The following is a 22,167-nucleotide window of genomic DNA, read 5'->3' as shown; positions in this document are numbered from 1 at the left end:
ATTTCCACCTTTTGTTTTTTTTTATATTTATTCTGTAATAAATAATTTTTTATTTAAATTAAAATGATTATTTGAACTTTTTTTAAGTTAACCATTCTTTTATTTAGAAATAAAATAAATATAAAGTATCGATAGTAAAATTATTAAATCTATTTATTTTTATTACTATAATTTTATTATTTTTTATTATCATAAAATAATAACATTAATTCAACCAATCTGTTATCCTCGAATCGACCTTTCCTCTCTCTTTCTCACACAAAACGAAACCCTAAAACCGATTTTGTCACAACACACTTCCCCACTTTCTCATACTGAAGCCCTAAAATTTGTTCTTCTCCTTCTCCGTCTTTCTTTCCCATTGAGTAAACTGAGTGGAATTTGTGATTGCTGTCTCAAAGAATTGGAAAACCCCCAAATCCGAGTTGCGGTATGTGAAGAATGAATCTTCAACTAGAAATTTGAGAAGCTTAAACCCGCTGGTGAGGAGGTCGAACACGTGGAGGCGCTAATGCTTGTCCTTTGAAGGTCAAAGAAGGTGTTGTGGTTGTCCTAAAGGTGAGATTTTTAAAATCGTACGTTATAAAATTGTAAGACATTTGTTTATTTTGATGCATTTTTTGTGTTTGGAATTAGTATTGGTTAGGGTTCTGAGATTTACTGTAATATGATTTGGTTGTCCAGTGGTAGTTGTAATTGCACCTTTATTGTGCGTTTATTGGTTTAGGTTCTTCCTATAAATACGTGATTACGTGAGTTTATAGGGTATAACAAGAGGGTATATATATGCATGTCAATAACATAATTTGGTGTTGGGATCTCTATAACAGGACACTTGTGATCTTGTTTTTGGGCTTTGATTATGAACTTTTGTTGCGAGGTTAGAGGTGATGCGTTGGTGGTAAGTACTGCAGAGATAAACAACAGGGAAAGAGTGAATGATCCAAAACATGTTTAGTTGAACTTAACATTAAAATAATGATGGAAGCAAACTACACCTAAAACGAGGTTTTTCTGAAATAGAGAATGAAAAGAGAGGGATTTCATAATTGAGATGCCACACAACCTGGGGTTGGTATTACAATAGAATATATGAAGCTACAATCTAACCAACTGGAACAAAAGTATAGAGGGTGAAATGTAGCGGAGGGGAAAGCTGAATCACTTAAGGTGACGTAACAAAAGCAGGGCAACAACTCCAGGTGGGTTGTTCACTGACGAAGGCTTTTCTGTTTTGTCCTTTAAGAAGTCCTTTTGGAACCAAAGACTACTGCACCTCTCTTTTATATTTGTGAAGACAGCCCCTAAATAAGATCTCAATATTTTTTAGCTGTCCCTCTGATCCAGTATATGTAATTAATATCACTAGCTTTAGTTAATTACTGTTAACCGGTGGTGATATCTGGCCAGCAGTACATGACACTGTTATCAATGAGCTACATGTTATTTTGGCCTCACCCTGCCATAACCATTTTGTGCTACTTAATTGAAAAACAGATTGAGTGAAAAATTAAGTATAAACTGTAAAGTCATACAAGAACGTATTAACAGAATAGACCACATACTGACTGACCTGGTCATCTTAATCTCTTTTTTTCTCGATAGCTTTTGAAAACAAAGAATAGGAAGAGGAAGAGAGAGAAAGAACTTATTTCAACCCAATCTAGTATGCCTGATGTCTTTTGCTATATTTAAGTCTTACAGGAAGGAAATATAGTTGTAAAAAACACTCTTAATTGCAAATATATACGATCTCTAATAGAAATTTAATAGTCGTGATCTATCATTTGCCTTTTTTTCCTTTTTGTAGCTTTGTTAGTATGATTATTGTTTTCTGATCATAGGTTGTACTCTATAAAGCTGAATAGTTATGTCTGTTACTAAAGGCGAACTTGGACAAATAACTTAATTAAACACTTATTATATATCAGCTAGTCATAATAAGCGCTTGGATTTTATATTTTATTCTTTATTTTTTTATAATTGAAGAAATCAGTTTGAACTATCTTCATGTAAGATATAAGCTGTTTTTATTAATTATCCGAGATAGCTTACTAATTAAGTTAAGAACAACTTATGGACATATAATAAGCTATTTTCATAAGTTTTTCCCTATAGTTACAGAAGTGATGATGAGCTCAAATAGACTTTAAATAAGCTCTTCCTAACTGATATTAATGTTATCATGGCTTAGGAATGTGAGTTCATGGTTCTAGCTTGAATATATTTAAATGCTGAGAAATTTGATTATTTTAGTTGGGATTAGGTACCAAACGCAATCTTTCCTGTATGTAGATTCTATAGTAATGATGGCGGAAACCTTTTTGGAGCAAATCAAAATTGCTTCTTAAATAGGTTGCCCAACATAGTTTTTGGATTGGAGGATGGACTCCGCAGACTATGAATTGCTTAAGTTTAAAGGTTTCTCTGCATGATGTGCGTTGAAGTGTCACCTCTATTGAATTCCTTTATGTTGACTTATTTAGTTTTTCTAAGTGGAAGATTGGGGATGGGGAAACGGAGTTATATTTTGTGAATGTATAGTTGCTGACTTATTATATTTATGTTTAAATGTATAAACTGTCAATGTCTCACATTAACTAGCTGTAAATTTTGACATTCTGGTTTTACTTCCTTTTTGACAGCTCAATTTGTTGGTAAATATAATGCTGTGGATGTAATTGTCTTATTGATATTAACATAAAGTAAGCCTTCTTTCTTAAATGTTATCTGTCTCTGATATGTTGTGATGTTCCTTTCTCACCTCTTTTCAATTGTGTTGTCATTCTCTCTCAACAAGTTGTGTTTCTTCCTCTGTTGGTTGGTGCATTTCTTAAGTGATTTTTCCAATCTTGTTAAATCTGGCATGCAGGCAGATTCCATATATTTTATTGTGATTGCTAGTTCAGTTCCACATTTTTAAACTTCTCTATAGAGACAAATTTATCAGTTTTACCTAGCGGACATTGCTTTGTCAAGACAATTTCTACCTTAATCAAGTTCTATTTTAGGACAAATTAATTTGTTTGGTTAAGTGTCATCTGCTTACTCTTTTTAGTATAGGTGGGAATCAAATTCTTTCTCTCTTCCCCTTTTTATGGTTTTGTATGCAAGCAAAATTTGCACTTTTTTTTATAATGAGCTGCCTGGGCTGGGCTAGTTTCTAAATAGACCGTAAATCTGCTTGTTCTTTTTATGTTTATACTTTCAAATATAATTTTTTTGACAACTTTGCTATAACTTTTTATGATGCTACAGCTTTATCATTTTAATTTTATTTTGATTTGTGGCCAGAGGTAGAAGACCGTGTCGATAAGATGTCTAAGGAGGTGAATGAGCAAATTGTTGGGGCAACAAATAATTCTGTTGATTGTAGTGATGCATTTAACACCACAGAGGTAACTGAACGATAAATTATTTTGTTAAAGGTATTGCCTTGTTTAATTATTTCTATGTGCAGATTTTTCCTTCTCGAGATGCAATGTTAAATTGGGCTCGCGATGTTGCAAAGGAGAATGGATTTGTCCTTATTATTTTGAGATCAGAGACATCTACAAAACCTACAAGAACTACAAGACGTAATCAAAGGAAGACATTTGTAATTTTGGGTTGTGATAGAAGTGGAAAATATAGAGGACTATACAAGAATGAATTATCCCAAAAGGTAAATAGCACTAGAAAATGTGAGTGTCCCTTCAGGTTAAGGGGAAAAGCTTTGAAAAAGGCTGAAGGATGGACTGTTAAGGTAATGTGTGGTTGTCACAATCACGAATTGGAAGAAACATTGGTGGGTCATCCCTATGCAGGCCGGTTGAGTGCTGAAGAGAAGTCTTTGGTTGATGATATGACAAAGAACATGATGAAGCCAAAAGATATACTTTTGACATTGAAAGATTATAATATGGATAATGTAACTACCATCAAGCAGATTTACAATGCTCGACATGCTTATCGATCCTCTCAAAAAGGTTTAGAAATGCAATACCTTCTGAAATTATTGGAACGTGAGCGGTATGTGTACTGGCATAGAAAGGTGGATGATTCCAATGTTATCAGAGATATATTCTGGACACATCCAGATGCCATTAAACTTCTGGGTGCTTTCAACACTGTCTTGATAATTGATAGTATTTACACAACCACTAGGTATCCATTGCCACTGCTTGAGATTGTTGGTGTTACTTCAACTGAGTTAACATTCTCTGTGGCTTTTGCTTTTGTGGAGTCTGAGCTAGCTGACAACTTCACTTGGGCACTACAGAAGTTAAGAGGATTGATTGTTAAAGACGAAGACATACCTCAGGTGATTGTGACTAACAGAGACATTTCTTTGATGAATGCAGTGCAAGTTGTCTTTCCGAGCTCTTGTAATTTGTTATGTCGGTCTCATATCAACAAGAATGTGAAGTCCAAATGCATGTCAATAGTCCATCCAAAGGAGAAACAAGAATTGGTGATGAATGCATGGGATGTTGTTGTGAATTCTTCTAATGAGAGTGAGTATATGCAGCGACTGGCACTATTTGAAAAAGTTTGCTCTGGTTTTCCTAATTTTGGTGAATATGTGAAAAATATGTGGCTGATTCCACACAAGGAAAAATTTGTCACTTCATGGACAAATCAGGTGATGCATTTGGGTAACACAACAACCGATAGGTATGCCAAAAATTATATTTTAGTAATTCATCATGAAAATACATTAAAAGTATACTAATTATTAATTTATAATAATGTTAAATATAATTATAATGTTTTACTTGACAGGGTTGAGTCAACAAATTGTAAGTTAAAGAATTTGCTTCAAGATAGCAAGGAAGATATGTGTAGTTATTGGGATGCTATGAATGACATGATTACTTTGCAACACACTGAGATTAAGTTGTCATTTGAGAAAAGCATAAATGTAGTGGATCATATGCATAATACTCCGTTATACATCAAACTACAAGGACTTGTATCATGGAGTGCATTGAGTCATATAACTGATGAGTATGACCGAGTTAAGGCTGTTGGTACTGATAGTTCTAAATGTTATTGCATAGTTAGAACTACACATGGTCTTCCTTGTGCATGTGAACTTGCTAAGTACAGTACAATGTGTCATCCTGTTCCCTTGGAGGCAATTCACGTTCACTGGAAGAAGTTAAACTTTATTGATGGAGGAATGAATGATGAGGAGTATGAGTTATCGTTGCAACCTGAATTGGATGCCTTGCTCAAGAGATTTCAGGAACTTGATTGTGCTGGGAAATTAGTTCTAAAGGCTAAATTACACGAACTAGCATTTCCTGATACAACTTCAAAGTGTCCAACTCCCACAGTGGTAAGAATAAAGGGTGCTGCAAAAAGAGACAGATCAATTCATTCCGATATTTCACAATGGGGGCATGTTGACGCAATGCGTCCTACCCATAGTGGCTCTTCATCTTGCCCTTCATCTCATCAACTAGTCCATGATTCTAAACGAAGAAGAGTTCTGTCAATGATGGACCAATTTCCTATTCAGATCCATCCGTTTATTGAAGAAATTATTGATGTGAAAGCAGATTCAAATTGTGGTTATCGTGCTGTTGCTGCTCAACTTGGTATGGGTGAGGAATCATGGGCTTTAGTTCGTCAGGATTTGATCAGAGAGCTTCAGCAGTGGCAAGATATTTATGCCAAACTCTTTGGTAGCAATGATCGAGTGGCTGAACTGAGGCAATCTTTGTATGTTGACAAGGAGACATCTATTAAAAAGTGGATGACTATACCAGATATGGGTTATGTAATTGCCTCAAGATACAACGTGGTTCTAGTTGCTTTATCCTTGAAGGAGTCCATGACATTTTTCCCTCTCAGAGGACGACCACCACTATCTGAGTCAAGGCACCGACTTATTGCCATTGGGTTGGTCCATGATTGTCACTTTGTACAGGTATGATGTGATTAATTTCGTTTGAAATTAAAAATCGAATTTAATTGAAGTTGCTGACTTTGTTTTATTTGACTAACATATACAGGTTGCTTTGAAGGCTGAGTCGCCATTACCTCCCACTGCTTTGCAGTGGTCGAGATACTGCAGTGCTGAATCTCGTTCTTGGGAAACTTCATATGTTATTCGAATGGAACATTTTAGGTCATTGTTTCCACAAAAAAGAAATGATTATGTAAACGTTATTGGGGACTAATTAACGTCAAATTCGCCACCGGTAACCTCCAGGTTAGGTTTCGTTTCCTTCTTCTCGTGTTATGAAATTTGGTTCATGCTAGGCCTCTGTAACTTTCATTATTTACTTAATGTAATCCCTGCTACAAGAAATGTCTTTTAATTTTTTTTCCCCGACCGGAACTCATTGATTAATTTGTTATCTCTACTGACTATACCATTTAATTGTTTCATGCGTAAGAAAACATTTTTGTTCCTGGTGTGCAGATCACAGACTACTCATTATTACAAGAGGGGGTTGGTAGGATGTCTTAAGAAATATAAGGGTTTTGGTACATATCTTTTTTGGATCAATATTAAACGAGTTTGGGCAAATTAAGGAAGAGTTTTTGGGTATAGAAGAAGGCCCTTAAATTTCTGAGGATATCCTAGTATTTTCGTGTCCAATCTGCACAAGTAAAAACTCCTGCAGAAGTACAGTATAGAAGAAAAGTAGGCCATTTTTTATGACTTGGGAACACCTTTTAAAACCTTTTATTTTGTTTGTACAAAGGGAAATGGAATACACTATTAAAAGTTAGCACTTTTTCTATAATGATTCTACAATGACAATGTGTGCTTGAGATTGTATCTAGCACTGTATTTTAGCCAATTGCATCGTACTTCAGCTGGCAACACTTGCACAAAACATTATTCCTTACTCTGCTCGTAGAGTTAGAGAAATGATTTGCAGACAGAAATACCCTTGTTGAGGTCACTTTTAAGTTTTAATTCCTATTAAAGTATGGTGGTGTTATAACCTAGACAGACACCAAGTGGTTGTTCAAATTGCTAGCATTCAGTATAAAACGCATTGATGCAAGGTCTTCTCTTTGTGCAATATAACTGAAATTAATAGATAGTGTGGCTTTCTGTGTTCTAATTCACCATCAAACTAAGTTGAACAAGAGGGAGGGAGGAATGGCAAAAGTAAAAGGCCCAAAAAATGTTATGTAAAATGGAATTATAAATCCTAGTAAATATGGACTTTTACTTCCTGTACCCTTATCATTTCTAGTTGCACCCTCTTTTGTTTTTTCAAACTGACCATTTTATCTTTTTGCAAAAGTGACTTTATCAATTCAGGAAATGTTTTGAAACAAGTTTTCCGACATTTAGAAAGGGATTTGTTGAACAGAAATTTTGAAATAAAACTTAAAGAACAAGCTATGTTTTTTTAACATGAAATATATTTTTTAATAAGTTTTTCAGAACAAAATTTCTTAAATGAGTTTACTGGAATATATCTAATATTATTTTAGAATATACTTTTCCAACGAGTTTTTTAAAACAAGCTTTCTGAAATATACGAGCTTTTTGAAATGTTTTCTTTTCCTGGAAAGAGTGCTTCTTCCTCTATGATGGAGTGAAGTTTATTTACCGGAACAACAAATCCAGAATATATTACCGAAAAGAGCTTTCCGGTTATGTTTTCAAAACAAACATTCCGGAATTCAGGAATAATTTGGAAAAGGTTTCCACAAATGAATTAAATTACACATGGCACAATAATACAAAGACTACTGGATATTAAAGTAAGGTCAAACAAGGTAAATACTCAGGATTTTAGGAAACAGAAAAATAACTAAGTTAACCTAAACACAATGCTAAAAGTCAAAAACATCTAAGAAAGTTGAAGTTAAAAGCGTAAAACTTATCTTATTTAAAGGGTGTTTAATTTAACTTTCAAAAAAAACAAAACAATGTCAAGATAATGTCATTGATATAATACACCAAAATACTAAAATTTAAAACACTAGAGAAAACACAAACAAAGCTAAACGTTGCTTTAAAAAAGAAAAATCACAAGAAGCGTTTATCCTTTCTAAACAATATTATGAGTTAAAACATTATTTCGTCAAACGATGAAGTCTTTAATTAAAACTTAGTATCGAGGAAAAGCTTGATTGTCAAACACAACCTCAATGTTAGGAAATAAAAAAGCAATGTGTTGTTTTGAACAAGCATTAAATGACACTAAATGATCAATGTTCAAAAACAACAAAAGTGATATCTAAAGAGTAGTTTACACAATCAATAGTAGGTGTCAAGAACAAGAAAGACACATTCGTAGAATGTTTATACCTTAGGAAATCGTGACTCAATACCTACACCAAAGCAAAACATGAAGACAATAAGTAAAACACCAACCAAGAAGAAGTCTTTTACAAACTAAACGATATCAGTCAAACACAAACAAAACAATGGAAAACATAGAATCATGTACCAACGGTGAAAGTTTTTTAAGACACCTAGTGTTTTTCTTGTAATTTCAATAAGGTTTTTAAAGTCCCCTAATGTGTTTTTATCAAGTTTCTTTGTATAGAAATTCGATTGGACTTTGTTGTAGTTTTTTCTATTGTTGTAATCTTCTTTTTGATAATGTAGTCTTTTCCAATTTTTTTCTAAATAATCTAATATCTTCAAGATTTATTTTATTATTGTAGAAATTAAAAAATATTTGAGAAGATCTTTGCTAGATGAAAAAGGATTTGGAAAATATTATTTTTTGATATTTATTGGTATAGTTAAATAATGTAATTATTTTAGAATATCAAATAAAACATCTTAAGATATATTTTCTCCAAATTATCTTTTATCATAAATATTTATCAATTATCAAAGTCATTTTCTTAGAAAAAAATAGAGGAAACTATAAGGTCTAATTTTTGTTGCCCGTTCTTTGTTCCTAGCATAGTTGTCGCAACCGGAATCGCGACGAGATGACAATCCAAAAGAAACCAATTTGATTTTGAAAAAAAAGTTTTGGAGTCGCCACCATAGTTTATTCTGAAAAACTACGGAAAAACCATAAAATGATAAAGCACGGTCCACGAAAACCAAAGATTGGGTTCGGGAGTCGGTTACGTGTANGGAAGGTATTAGCACCCTACAACGCCTGCCCGAAAGCAGTACCTTTAATTAAAATACGCGAATAGAGATGTGGTTGGCAAAATGTTTAACTATCCCAAAAAATAAAACTCTAAAGAAACAAAATATATTTTCTTTATTTTTTGTGCCCGACAAGGATTGACCTTGCTCCTACGTATTCTCAAAGTGAGAAATCAGGGTTACGTAGTTCTAGCTGCGAGATTGTTTGTTTGTTTGAAAATGTTTTTAGTTTTTGAAGATTTTATATATTTTTTTTGTATTTTGTAAAAAAAGGAAACATTTTTAGCACAAGGCCGACGAAATGGTCGCACGTGTGCTTAAACCTTTTTTAAAATAAATTTTTGATTATTTTTATAAAAGAAGAAAAAAGGTTTTTAGCACAAGGCCGACAGAATGGTTGCACGTGTGCTATTAACCTTTTAAAATAAATTTTTGATTATTTTTATAAAAGAAGGAAAAAGGTTTTTAGCACAAGGCCGACAGAATGGTCGCGCGTGTACTATTAACCTTTTAAAATAAATTTTTGATTATTTTTATAAAAGAAGGAAAAAGGTTTTTAGCACAAGATCGACAGAATGGTCGCACGTGTGCTATTAACCTTTTAAAATAAATTTTTGATTATTTTTATAAAAGAAGGAAAAAGGTTTTTAGCACAAGGCCGACAGAATGGTTGCGTGTNAAAAGGTTTTTAGCACAAGGCCGACAGAATGGTTGCGTGTGTGCTATTAACCTTTTAAAATAAATTTTTGATTATTTTTATAAAAGAAGGAAAAAAGTTTTTAGCACAAGACCGACAAAATGGTGGCACGTGTGCTATTAACCTTTTAAAATAAATTTTTGATTATTTTTATAAAAGAAGGAAAAAGGTTTTTAGTACAAGGCCGACAGAATGGTCGCACGTGTTATAAAAGAAGGAAAAAAGGTTTTTAGCACAAGGCCGACAGAATGGTCGCGCGTGTGCTAAAACCTTTTAAAATAAATTTTTATTAATTTTTTATTTTTGTAAAAGAAAAGGAAAAGATTTTTAGCACAAGGCCTACACGAACGGTCGCACGTGTGCTTAAACCTTTTCAAAATATTTTTTTATTGATTTTAATTTTTATGATTTTTAATTTTTTTATTTTTATTAGCAAACAATAATAAAATAAATTCTAAAGCTAAAGAAATAAAAGCAAAGACAATAAAATGAAAACAAAAAGTCCAATAAGAATGGTAAAGGAAATGTAACGAGGAAATTGATCTCCACCCTTCTGAAGCTGCCTTAAAGGTCCTCCACTGCACCACCAAAAGCTTCTACAGAAAGTTGTTCATTCATCTGTGCACGTGCCTCTTTGTCCCACTCCTTTTTTTCTTATTCTCTTCCTTCTCTTTTCGAAATTGGATTTTTCTCCTTTTTTTTTTCTGTTCCCTTATGCTCTCTTCCTGAAGTTCAATCCCCTTCTTCTTTTCTTGTTTGCAAGGTGCATATTTATATACACACATTTGTAATATTATTGTGATCTTGTCTTAATGGCGAATTAATTGTCAATTAACAAAATAGGGAAATAAATGGTCTTGATTGAATTAAATTAAAAATCATATTTTTCTCTTTAGGAAGAAATTGAATACAACAATCAATATATTATTTTTAATTATTCCTTGCAATGATTGTCATAATGTTGATTCGAATTATTACCAAATAAAACAAAATTTAAAAAATATTCTAAAGTGATTTTTCCTGCATTAATATTAATTGCTTATGGGTCTGCTGCACCATTTTTCCAAGAAAATCACGTGGAGCACCTCTCCCATTTAATCACCATTCTTTTCTTTTCATTTTATTCAGATGCACCCCCTTTTTTCTTTTTTCCTTCCTTCCTTTTTTCCTTTTGTTTTTCTTTTTCCTTTTTTCTTCTTTTGTTTTTTTTCTGTTTTCTCTTTTTTTCTTTTTTTATCTCTTTTTTCCTCTTCTTCCTTTTTTTTATTTCTCTTTTTTTTTTCCGTTTTTCATGTTCTTTTTTTTCTTTTCTTTTTTCCTTTTTTCTTTTTCTTCTTTTTTTTTCTTTTTAATTTTTTTTAAAATTAAATAAAATAGTAAAATAAAATTAAGAACAACAAAATAACATAAAATAAAATAAATAATAAAAAAATGAAAGAAAATAAATTAAATAGGACAACAATAAAAACCAAGTCTCATTATTTAATCACCCGGACGAAATTGGGTGCTGACAATAGCCAACTTTCTTCACTTTTTTCATATTTTTCTTTCCTTTTTCATACAATGCTTAGCTTGACATCTTGTGGTTTTGATTATGTTCTATTATTTGATTTATTTTTAAGGTGTCATGAAACTTTAACTAATTTATTTCCACGCTTTCATGAGCTCAACTTAGCTACAACTGCATTAACACACCTTAAAATATCCAAACAACATTTATGCAACTAAAAGGTTATTTTTATCATGTTTTGTATCTCATGCTCAATAAACCCAATTATAACAAATCACAATTAAAATATTCTTTTAAAGTACAAAAACTAATTAAGAATCCAAGATTAAAGACTAAATGAGGACATAAATATGCACTCATCACTAACAAATTAGTCAAACACCCTTATGTCATAGTATAAGATAATTACAAACTTGTGGCTCAGTCATAGAGAAGATTCAACCAACAATAAAAGAAGTGGTAAGAAAAGAGGTGATCAAACTTCTAGAAGTAGGTATGATTTACTCAATTTTTGATAATCCATGGGGAGGTTCGGTCTAATTTTATGGTAACTCAATTAATACATGCTTGGAGTGTAACATCCTAATTTCGGAAGTCACTTAAGCGCATTAAAGTCTAAAATTTCATAAAAACTAAGTTAAAATTTCAACAAAATGTAATTTATTACAAATTTAAAACTTAAATATCCATAACCAAAATTAAGATAAAAGGTTATACAACTTATGAATACTCATTTCACAAAATACAACTTTAATAATTCTTTAAAGTTCTTACCACACTCAAAATCAATATAGCAAACAAAAGATGAATACCCTCACTCTATTACAATCCTTGAGAACACTTACAACTCTCAACACTTGGCCAACACGCACAAGTAGACAAATACAGATTGTCAATGATGGTCTCGATCTTCCAATCACTCTTCTCTTGGTGCAGATCAAATCAAATTAGTTCAACCCACTTTCTTGAAAGAATCTTGATGTGTAAATCACCCAATTTGAACTTTGATTCTTCAAGATCATTTCTTGAACTCTCTTATAATCAAAACTCAATGAAACAGTTAGTATATGAAAGTGATAGCAATTATATATTTTGAAACAAAGCTCAAGACATATATAGGATTTTCTGAATCATGACGCATTATAATCGATTAAGCTATCCTCTTGATTTTTCTTTCAAGAGTTCTTATATCTAAAGGCTTCATGGATATTTGTTCGTTAGATTGAGCTTGCACACTTGATATTCGTGCTTTCTCTTTCTTCTTCGTACAACACCCGTTGGGTAATTCAACTTGTCAGAGCAAACATGCTTTTTAAAAAATTTGCCTGAAGTAGGTTGTACGATCTTTTTAAGTATGACTTAAAGTGAGGAACATTTTGTGAATATCTCATTTGTCTCTAACGTCTACTTTTTTATTTTTGACTTATAGCTCTGTGGATGCATATAGAATAGCTTATCTGCAAGAATAGAGTAATTTGTACATGCAACAAATATGTCTTTTCTTATCACTTTTGTTGTTTTTGAATGTTGAACATTTAATGTCATTTAATGCTTGCTCAGAACAACAAAGTGCTTTTTGATTTTCTACCGTTAGGTAGCATTTTACAAATGAGTTTTTTTTCTCTAAAGATACCAAGTATAGTATAGATACTTGATCGTTAAACGAGGTACTGGTTAAGTTCATGGCATCGTTAGTCAAGTAAACTTTTCTTTTGTTTTTGTCTCTCTTGAGATAGACAATGTTTAACTTGTTTAAGCTTTCTTTTATGTTTTAATATTTATGTCTTTTACACATGTTTTGTCAGAGACATTGATTCTACTTGTTTTGTTTTCGAGAGTTATGTTGAATACCTTTTTCAGGTATGATGGACATAAAACATTTAACTTTAACTCTCTTAGACGCTTTAGGCACAACATCGTTTAGCCATGCGTCTAAGTGTTTTGACCAAGATGTTTTCATATTTCCAAAGAACCTAATTATTTTCCTAAGTTTTCTATATTGGGGATTCTGGTTCTAGGTTTTGTGTGTTTGGGATTTAGGCTCTAAGTCTTGTGTTTTCACCCTAAGTTCTTTTCTAATTATTATCCCGTTTTAATGTTATTTGATTAAACTTCAAAACGTAAGAGTGTTTGTGCACATAGACAATTTTTTCTTAACATGTATTACAATAGATCATATGCATACAACCACCACTATCATTAATATTACAATTACCATTTAACTAAGGTTCACCAACTTAAAATTCACTTTTCCAATCATTCTAGATACAAACTCAAGAAAAATAACTACAACCCATCAACATCACAAAACATCAACCTATTAATTAAAACAGAAACTAGATTTGCCCTTGTCTCGCTCATTTTCTCATTTAAACTTAATGTGAAATTGGATTTTGTGTTTATCTTAAACTTTGAATCATTTTCATCTCTAAAATTTATCAATGAATGAACTAATGTAATCATTGTGACCATATAATATTAAAGATTTGTTGATGTGACAAACGATATTGTCACGTGCGTTATTGTGTCAAATGCTAATGTGGAAATTCTTATGTCAAATACACATACGTGACAACACCATTTGCCATATAAGAAGATATGTAATGTTTTTGATGAGGAAAATTATAATGATTTAGTAGTAACGAAAATATTGAATAAAAAAATTTAAATGAAAGTTAAAAGTTTAAAATAAGTTTAATATGTTTGATGTAAAAATATTTAGATTTTCAAGCAATTAGAAAAAAATATTCTGAATGGAAATTCTTTTCAAGAAAACGTAAAAATAATCATACTTGATAATTTATTATTAAATAAAAAGTATAAAACACTTATAATATCATCATATTTTAATTAAATTCAAGAAAATAATCAAATTGGTTTCATTAATTAAATAGATTTAACTAAAATTATATATTCGACCTTTTAGACACTCCAAAAAGTATAGTATATAACCATGATCTACACACCAAACAAAAAAATATCACTGAACTTACAAACTGACACACACACACATATATATATATATATATATATATATATATATATATATATATATATATATATAAAATTTAAAGTCTTTATATAGATTTACCGCATCTGTTTTAATCTAACGATAAATACCAATAATTTTGTTTATTCATGGAAAAATCTTTATTTATTTTATTTTGCAGGCATAGTCAATGGAATTTCCCAAAAATAAGTGGTAAAAGAATTGGCCTTACAATACAAATAAAATTTCTCGGATATTATTCTGTATGTACACACCTCTCACACATTGCTGAGGTCTCTACATAGAATGAAAAGACACTGTAAAGATTTGATAAATTAATTTAGGAGCCAAATGTATGAAAAATACTGTTCGTTGACATGGTAAATAAATGCTTTTATCAAACTTAGTTGAAACCAATCACAGATTACTAAATGCAAAAACTTTATTATATTATTTCCTTTACAGCTTTCGTTTTTTCTACTATCATTAATTACTAAAAAAAGTTGGAAAATTAAATTAAGTTAACGATATAAGACAAATATATATATATATATATATATATATATATATATATATATATATATATATATATATATATGCCGGCACGAAATATAGGTACTTGCATATTTTAGATATAAATATATATATTAATTCATAAAAATAATGGCGGATAAAAAATGTACCGAGTATATATTATTAACATTAGTTTTAACCAACATGGTTATATAATAAACAAAGTGCAGGTTGAGTATAATACAACGTAAAATTTTATTCTCTCATGGAAAAATGTAGATGTGTATAAAATATTTTTTCTATTAAAATTGGAATATTCCTTTTTTTTTATTTGAACATTAACCACAAAATTAATTTTACCAATTTTTCCATAAATTCTTATTATATAAAATGTAACACCTAAAAATCTAATTAATATATATATATATATATATATATATATATATATATATATAATTATTCAACATTCCAATGACTTTACCACATGCAGAATAATTTACTCTTATGTGGTCAAAACAGTATTATCAAAATTACACAAAATATAACTATTGAGTTAAATTTTAAAAGTTTATTAATAATTATTTGAGTTTTATTATTAGTTTGTGCCTACTAATATTAGTTTGATAGAGATAAGATATAGATTGATAGTTTTATCATTTAGGTGTCATATTATTTTATGGTTATAGATAGAGATAGATTATGTAGTTTTTATTTTGTTTCCGTTAATATTATGTTTTTAATTTTTATTCTTTGTACTTGACCAAGATCTTATTTGTACATATTTAAAAGTTCTCAAGGTTTAATGAAAATCGTCATAATAAATTACAATACTTCTATTTTTTTTGTGTGTCTCATGTTTTTTTTACAAAGTGGTATAAGACCATTTATGCTCTAAGTACTAAGTGAGAAAAAAAATAGAGTGAGAGTCAAACATTGTGAGTGAAACAATAGTGTTTGGGACAAAGAGAGTGAGAGCAATGACAAAAGTAGTAAATGGAATGACCATGCCATAGTTAATGGAAAAAACCAATTATGATAATTGGTGCGTATAGATGAAGGTGTTGTTGAGATCCTAAGACGTTTGGGATATGGTGGAAGACATGTATGAGGAACTCGAGAAGGGTGAACACATGACAACAACATGTACCACTACATTGAAGAAAACACACATGAGAGATGGGTCGATGTTGTACAATGCAATGGACAAATCAGGGTTTGAAAAAATATTAAATGTAGCGACAACAAAGGAGATCTGAGAAATTCTAGAGGTTACATACAAAGGAGACATCCGCGTGAGGCAAGTTCAGAGTACAAGCTCTCTCTCACACATAAATAACACACCCAGACACACATATAACTCAATAATAAATTATATTCTTAGTTTTTAAAACTTAAATTATAATTATATCTAATTTCTTTTACAATAGCTAATTAATCTAATCACATATAGTCTATTAGTATTTGGTACAATTATGATCTTCCTAACCTTCTCAACCTTCTCGATTTCATATGTAAGAGCTGAAAAAAAAAAGTCAATGTAATGAAAGGAATATGTGATCATGCTAGGTATCTATTAATAAGAAAGCAAATGTTTTTTAGAAGTATCGTGTAACTCAAGTGGCAAAAGCACCATGTATGGAGTTTGTGGTCTTGTGTTCTATTCCTACATGTGTAATGATTGGTTTTAGTTAATGCAATCAATGTAAATTCTCAGTTAATTTGTTGATATTCTCACTATCAACCAAAGTACATTCTTGTTGAAGTTTTAACCTTTAATCAAAGTATATTCTCAATTATTGGCAAAAATCCATTTAATCACATGAAAGTTTCTAACTTTAATCAAAGTAAATTCTATATTAAAATTAAAAACCCTTGGACTCATATGGTTGATAGTTATGTAGATTTAACACCATACTAAATTGATACAATTTAAAAATCATTACTTTTATTTCATTAAGAGACAAAAGACACAAAAAAAATATAAATCACAACAAGAATTAAAAGAACAAACAAATTTATTCATATAATATCATAATCCAGTTGAGAAATTATAACAGAATCAACCCTAGAGGCTAAGCACTCTATAAAATGTTGAAATAACATAAAAATAGAAGAAAAAAGGGTGGAGAACATGAGAGAAGAGAGACAAGATGAAATTTGAACCCTTAAAGGGTTCCTCTACTCCCCTAATGTGTTTTCGTAAGACTCTTTATATAGAAATTAGATTGGGATTTGTTTTGGACTTTTCTGTTATTATAATCTTCTTTTAATGTTGTATTATATGCTTGCGTTAATTTTCCAGTATCAGACCTTGACCACCTTGTGTCACGCTCCTTCGAGTTTTGTGTCAAAGTCAATGTTTTCCTTGTGTTTCTACCTACTCTTTTAAGAATCCCACAATCTGCTCAACATACGGGTAGATGAATTGCATCAAAAGGTTTTTAGTATAGGATGTCAACCGAGCTCCCTTACTCTACCAAGGTTTACTTGACCGAGAAGGTGGATATCTCCACCTTCAAATCATCTTGACTATAGTTAGGCACATGGAAGTCATCATCCATGAAGGGTATGCCTGACATACTATGTGGTGCTCGAGTTTTTGTGTAAGAGTGATTAATAAATCTCAAGTACCTCTTCTTGGCATTGTTGGGCATTTTGTCTATTGCGAAGCTACCGACGATAATGTTTATTACTCCTCGTAAAGGTGCATCACAACTACATTTTAGACTACGGTCTCTCCTACCGATTTTTCTTCAGTCAAACCTTTTCATTTCATTTTGTTGTGATTCACAGTGTTAACTATGACCATCATAGATGACAACTTTCTTCAAAAACACAAATATCCTCCCTCAATCAACTCTTTAACCTTGTCGTTAAGAGCTTGGCAAGCCGAAGTTACGGTGATCCGACAATGTTTCATGTTGGCTAGTGTTGATACATGCCTCATGGGTGGAAGGAGGTTAACACTAAGAGCCTCTTCCAAAATCTGAATATGGTTAACATTGAGGGATGTGTAAGAAGCAAACATGGGACCTCTTGGGTGATCACATGGTCATCTAGATGGGAGGGCCGACTGGTTCTGAGGTAGATCATTTGTCTTCTTCCCTACTTGGCATGTACTCCTTACTTGATTTCATAACTCCTTGAGTTCCTCAAACTGCATGATTTTTCTGAATATCTATCTCAATTAATCCAAATTGGCGGTTGGTTTCTTGAATAGACTATTGGAAAAGAGGCCAGGTTTTAAGGTGATCACCATATGGTGCATGATGATGTCTAAACTCAATCCTATGATGTTCAATACCATATTTCTAAATTGCTCCATAAAGGTTCAAATAGTTATTACAAAGAGATCTAAACTTCACTTCATTATCACTTCTACCCTTATTACGTTGTACAAATTGTATAAATTATTCTACTCCTCTCTTGTACTCAACATTGATGTGTGGTGAATTAATCCAATCTCAACCCGTGTGTACATATGCTGAAATTGTTCACACAATTTTAGTAATCTTGAATAATCACTTTGATCTCTTTTGTATTCAAGGTTTGACTCTATGCCATTCAAGAAGATTAACTTTCATTAGTATATTGAACTTATAAATTTTAATCAACATATCTAAAATTTCACAAATTTTTGCCAATATTTTGCATTGGTCTTAATAATTTTGCCAACATTTCACTTTCATTTTGCATTGTTCATGCAAATTTAAGTTTCCATCTTATCAGTCGAACATATAGTTCTATATTAGTCTTTTCTGTTTTATTTGAACTTAATAATTTAAATTTACTTAAAAATTAATTTATATCTCTAATATGTACTCCCATAAGTATAATGAACACAAAATTAGAAGATATTTTTGGAAAAAAAAAATTGATGCAGAGTGTAAGAAGTCTCATATCGACTAGAGATAAGTTCAATTTACAGTATATAAATAGATGCTAAACTCATCTTATAAGTCGGTTTTGTGATGTTGAGTTAGACTTAGAATTAACCTCTTAACATGATACTAGAGTTATGAATTTGAGCCTATCATAATGAAATTTATTATTTTTAGGTTTATTGTTCCATCCATTATGGTACCACTATAGGATTACTTATTGATGTTTAATCTTAGAGACATATATGTTTCAGTGTCAAAGAATGTGTTAAAAGGTCCATATAAGTCAATTTATATTATATAAGTAAATGTAAAATTTATTTAACAAACTAATTTTGTAAGATTGAGTTAACTTAAAATTTATTTCTTAATTATATAATTATATAAGTTATAAATTCTAAACATAATGATTCCTGTATTAAATTTTTTACACATGACTCCCAGTCTCAATTACTGACTAATATGATGAAGTAAAAAATGTTTTTTTTTTGTTTTTTTTTTGTTTTTCTATGAAAGAATATTAAGATAATAATTATGAGCTGTGTTGTGATGCATGTGATGCATTTGGTAGAAATTAATTAAATTTAAGTCTGTGATTACGACTCTTTAATTGTATATTTCCAACTTATGACTATTTTAACGCGGGTGGGACTAATTGTCTTTAAATGAAGAATAAATTAAAAAACATTTAAGATATTAATATATATGTCTCTTAAAAAGCTATATTATCTTTATTTTCTGAAATTGAAATATAATTAAAAAAAATCATTGAAAGTTATTAATGATAAAAATAAATTTGGATACTTTATTATGATAAAAAAAATGTCTCTAGAGTTATCTCTAAGACTGTTGTGGTCTTTGTCATTGCGTAATGTATATTGTTATCAATATTTTTATTTACTTTCTTTACTTATATCATTTAACGAAATGGCTGTATAGTGAACAGAACGTGTGACATCGTTCAATCTCATGTGCCCATTGTTATAAAATAATAATAATAATAATAATAATAATAATAATAATAATAATAATTTAATTCCAGAATGTTCTCTACCATTAAATACATTAATATAAATATATTTAACATTTCAAAAATATGAAATATTTACTATAGAAGGAAATAAAAAAGTGCCAAATATTTAAAATCTTGTTATTTTTAGTTGCTAAAACTCTTGTTTGTTTAAGATCTTGTTAATTTTTTTAGTCTATTTTTAGTTGATAAAAGCTACCAATAAAAAAGTTATTAATATATATTGATATCCATTAATTGTCTTCAAATTCATGAGCCTTAACACCACTAACAACCATATGAACTTAGTTGAATCGATATACAAAGGAGTCTCCACATTAGGGGAGATAATCTTATGCACATGCACTAGGACAAAAGCTTCTACATCAACATCGTGTATTATGTCTTCTATTTTGTCTTTTTTTGGTTGATCTTCCATGGTGGAATTGAATACATGTTCAATATGGGAGACTAATGGAAAGTTTATTAATTTATCGTGCCATGTCCATGTTGTATAACTTTGAAGGAAACCATAAAAAATAAAATGCTCCTTAATTTCGAATGCATTCAACTTTCTCCCATTCAAATAGTTATCATAAAGAGATCCAAACTTCACTTCATTATCACTTCTACCCTTATTACGTTGTGCAAATTGTATAAATTATTCTACTTCTCTCTTGTATTCAACATTGATGTGTGGTGAATTAATTCAATCTCGATCCCTATGTATATATGTTGAAATTGTTCACACAATTTTAGTAATCTTGAATAATCACTTTGATCTCTTTGTATTCAAGGTTTGACCCTATCCCATTCAAGAAGATTCACTTTCATTAGTATATTGAACTTATAAATTTTAATTTACATATATAAAATTTCACGAAATTTTGTCAACATTTTACATTGGTCTTTAGGTTACACGAAATGAAAATGATTATAAACCACAATCAAATATACACCCAAAAATCAATACAAAACATAGTTGCAAATACTCATAAATTTGAAGGGATGCATATTAAAATTTATATGCATTATTAAACTATGAAAAAAGTGATTACTCTTTTTAAACAGTCCAATCGGACAATTCAAGATTCAATACTTATAAATTATTAGTACGGTTTCTTTTTATATTCATTTTTAAAAAAATACATTTATTCAAAAAACTTAGAGACAATAAATAATTTTTGTATTAAATCTTAAACGAAAACTAATGTTAATTCAATACAATAATATATTTAAGTATACAATTAATCACATATCCAACATACGTAAAATGAGCAACCTACTACAAAATTATATAAAATTATATGTTCATATTAAAAAGTAAATTTTAAACATAACAATAGGAACCTTGGAGGGTGTAAGGCAGACAACGATGGTGAACGGTGGAACATCCAGTGTTTTGGAATGGTATACAAAATTTCACCAAAAAAAAATAATACTTGGACACAAATACAAACAACATATGAGTCTCAAGAACTAAAACAAACTAAAAAACACACAAAAAAGGTAACAAACAAAGGAAGAGGTGCGTGACAACTTCAGATCAGTGAGGATAACGTTCAGACTAGTAACAATGAAATTCGAGGCAAGGACCACAACATTTGGAGCAGTGACGAAGTAGAAACAAAGCAACGCTGGTTCACATAGCAGCAAGGAAGAAAACTATAGATGAGTATGTGACTTTTTGCACAATTTTAACCCTAGAAGCACATATTGCCTAGGTTATTTTAATAACTGAACAGGTCTATGATACTAATTTTACTAATAACTGCCGCTTAAAGCTTGTCGAAAAAATTAAAAAAATAAAATTTTTAATGACAATTTTAAAATTTGGTTCAAACTTTTGGTCTTGGTCAAAGCATAACATCTCTATGACATATTGCCTAGGTTATTTTAATAAGAGAAGCCACAAGCCTTCAAGAGAGAATTTTAAGACCTATGACAATGATTCTGCAAATAACCAAAAGCATAGATCTTATTTAGACATTTTTTTTTTTTTTAAATTTGTGCTTATCCCCTTTAGGTTGGTTGTTTTTTTAACTAAGGTGAAAAGTTACATATAACTTTATTTTTTCTAACTGAAACCTATATGTTCGTGAAAATTATGAAAATGTCACCGTGAGTTTCATCAAAATCAAAGAGTAATAGGCGCATTAGAAGCCCTTTCCTATGCTTTTAAAAATGGAATAAAAATTATCATTATTTCATTATTTATTATCTAGAATGACTATATTCAAAGAAATCCTTGACCTTTTTATGTTTTTGTCCAAATTTATGAAGAATGTTTTTTATTGTTGAATAGCACCCCAAAAGAGATGATTACATTAGCCAAGGAAGAATACCTTCAAGGGTTTTAAAAATCAGTTGCGGTCTCATTATGATATTGTTGAAAATTGAGTAAATACGATTGATACGGTCACATTTTCACTATTACGGCTGAAGACACTGGCATCGCAGAATGTTTTTAAAACGCAATACTTTAGAGT

At 30.5% G+C, this 22,167-nt stretch overlaps 1 protein-coding gene across 2 annotated transcripts; it reads left to right on the top strand.

Annotated features, from left to right (window-relative positions):
* The first annotated feature begins 210 nt into the window (after window positions 1–210).
* On the top strand, window positions 211–7,010 carry LOC106774085 (PKS-NRPS hybrid synthetase CHGG_01239-like). 2 transcript variants are annotated; one of them, XM_014660916.2, is made up of 7 exons: window positions 211–558; window positions 2,646–2,705; window positions 3,295–3,398; window positions 3,461–4,656; window positions 4,765–5,917; window positions 6,003–6,202; window positions 6,416–7,010. In XM_014660916.2, the coding sequence occupies exons 3-6, from the start codon at window positions 3,318–3,320 to the stop codon at window positions 6,168–6,170; spliced, it is 2,598 nt and encodes an 865-aa protein (XP_014516402.1). In that variant the 5' UTR covers window positions 211–558; window positions 2,646–2,705; window positions 3,295–3,317; the 3' UTR covers window positions 6,171–6,202; window positions 6,416–7,010. The 2 variants fall into 2 exon arrangements, with proteins under 2 accessions (XP_014516402.1, XP_014516403.1); XM_014660917.2 differs by lacking the exon at window positions 2,646–2,705.
* The last annotated feature ends 15,157 nt before the right edge of the window (window positions 7,011–22,167 follow it).

Source organism: Vigna radiata, chromosome 9 (assembly GCF_000741045.1).
Source record: "Vigna radiata var. radiata cultivar VC1973A chromosome 9, Vradiata_ver6, whole genome shotgun sequence".
Classification (NCBI taxonomy): domain Eukaryota; kingdom Viridiplantae; phylum Streptophyta; class Magnoliopsida; order Fabales; family Fabaceae; genus Vigna; species Vigna radiata.
This window is presented reverse-complemented; position numbering and strand designations above follow the sequence as displayed.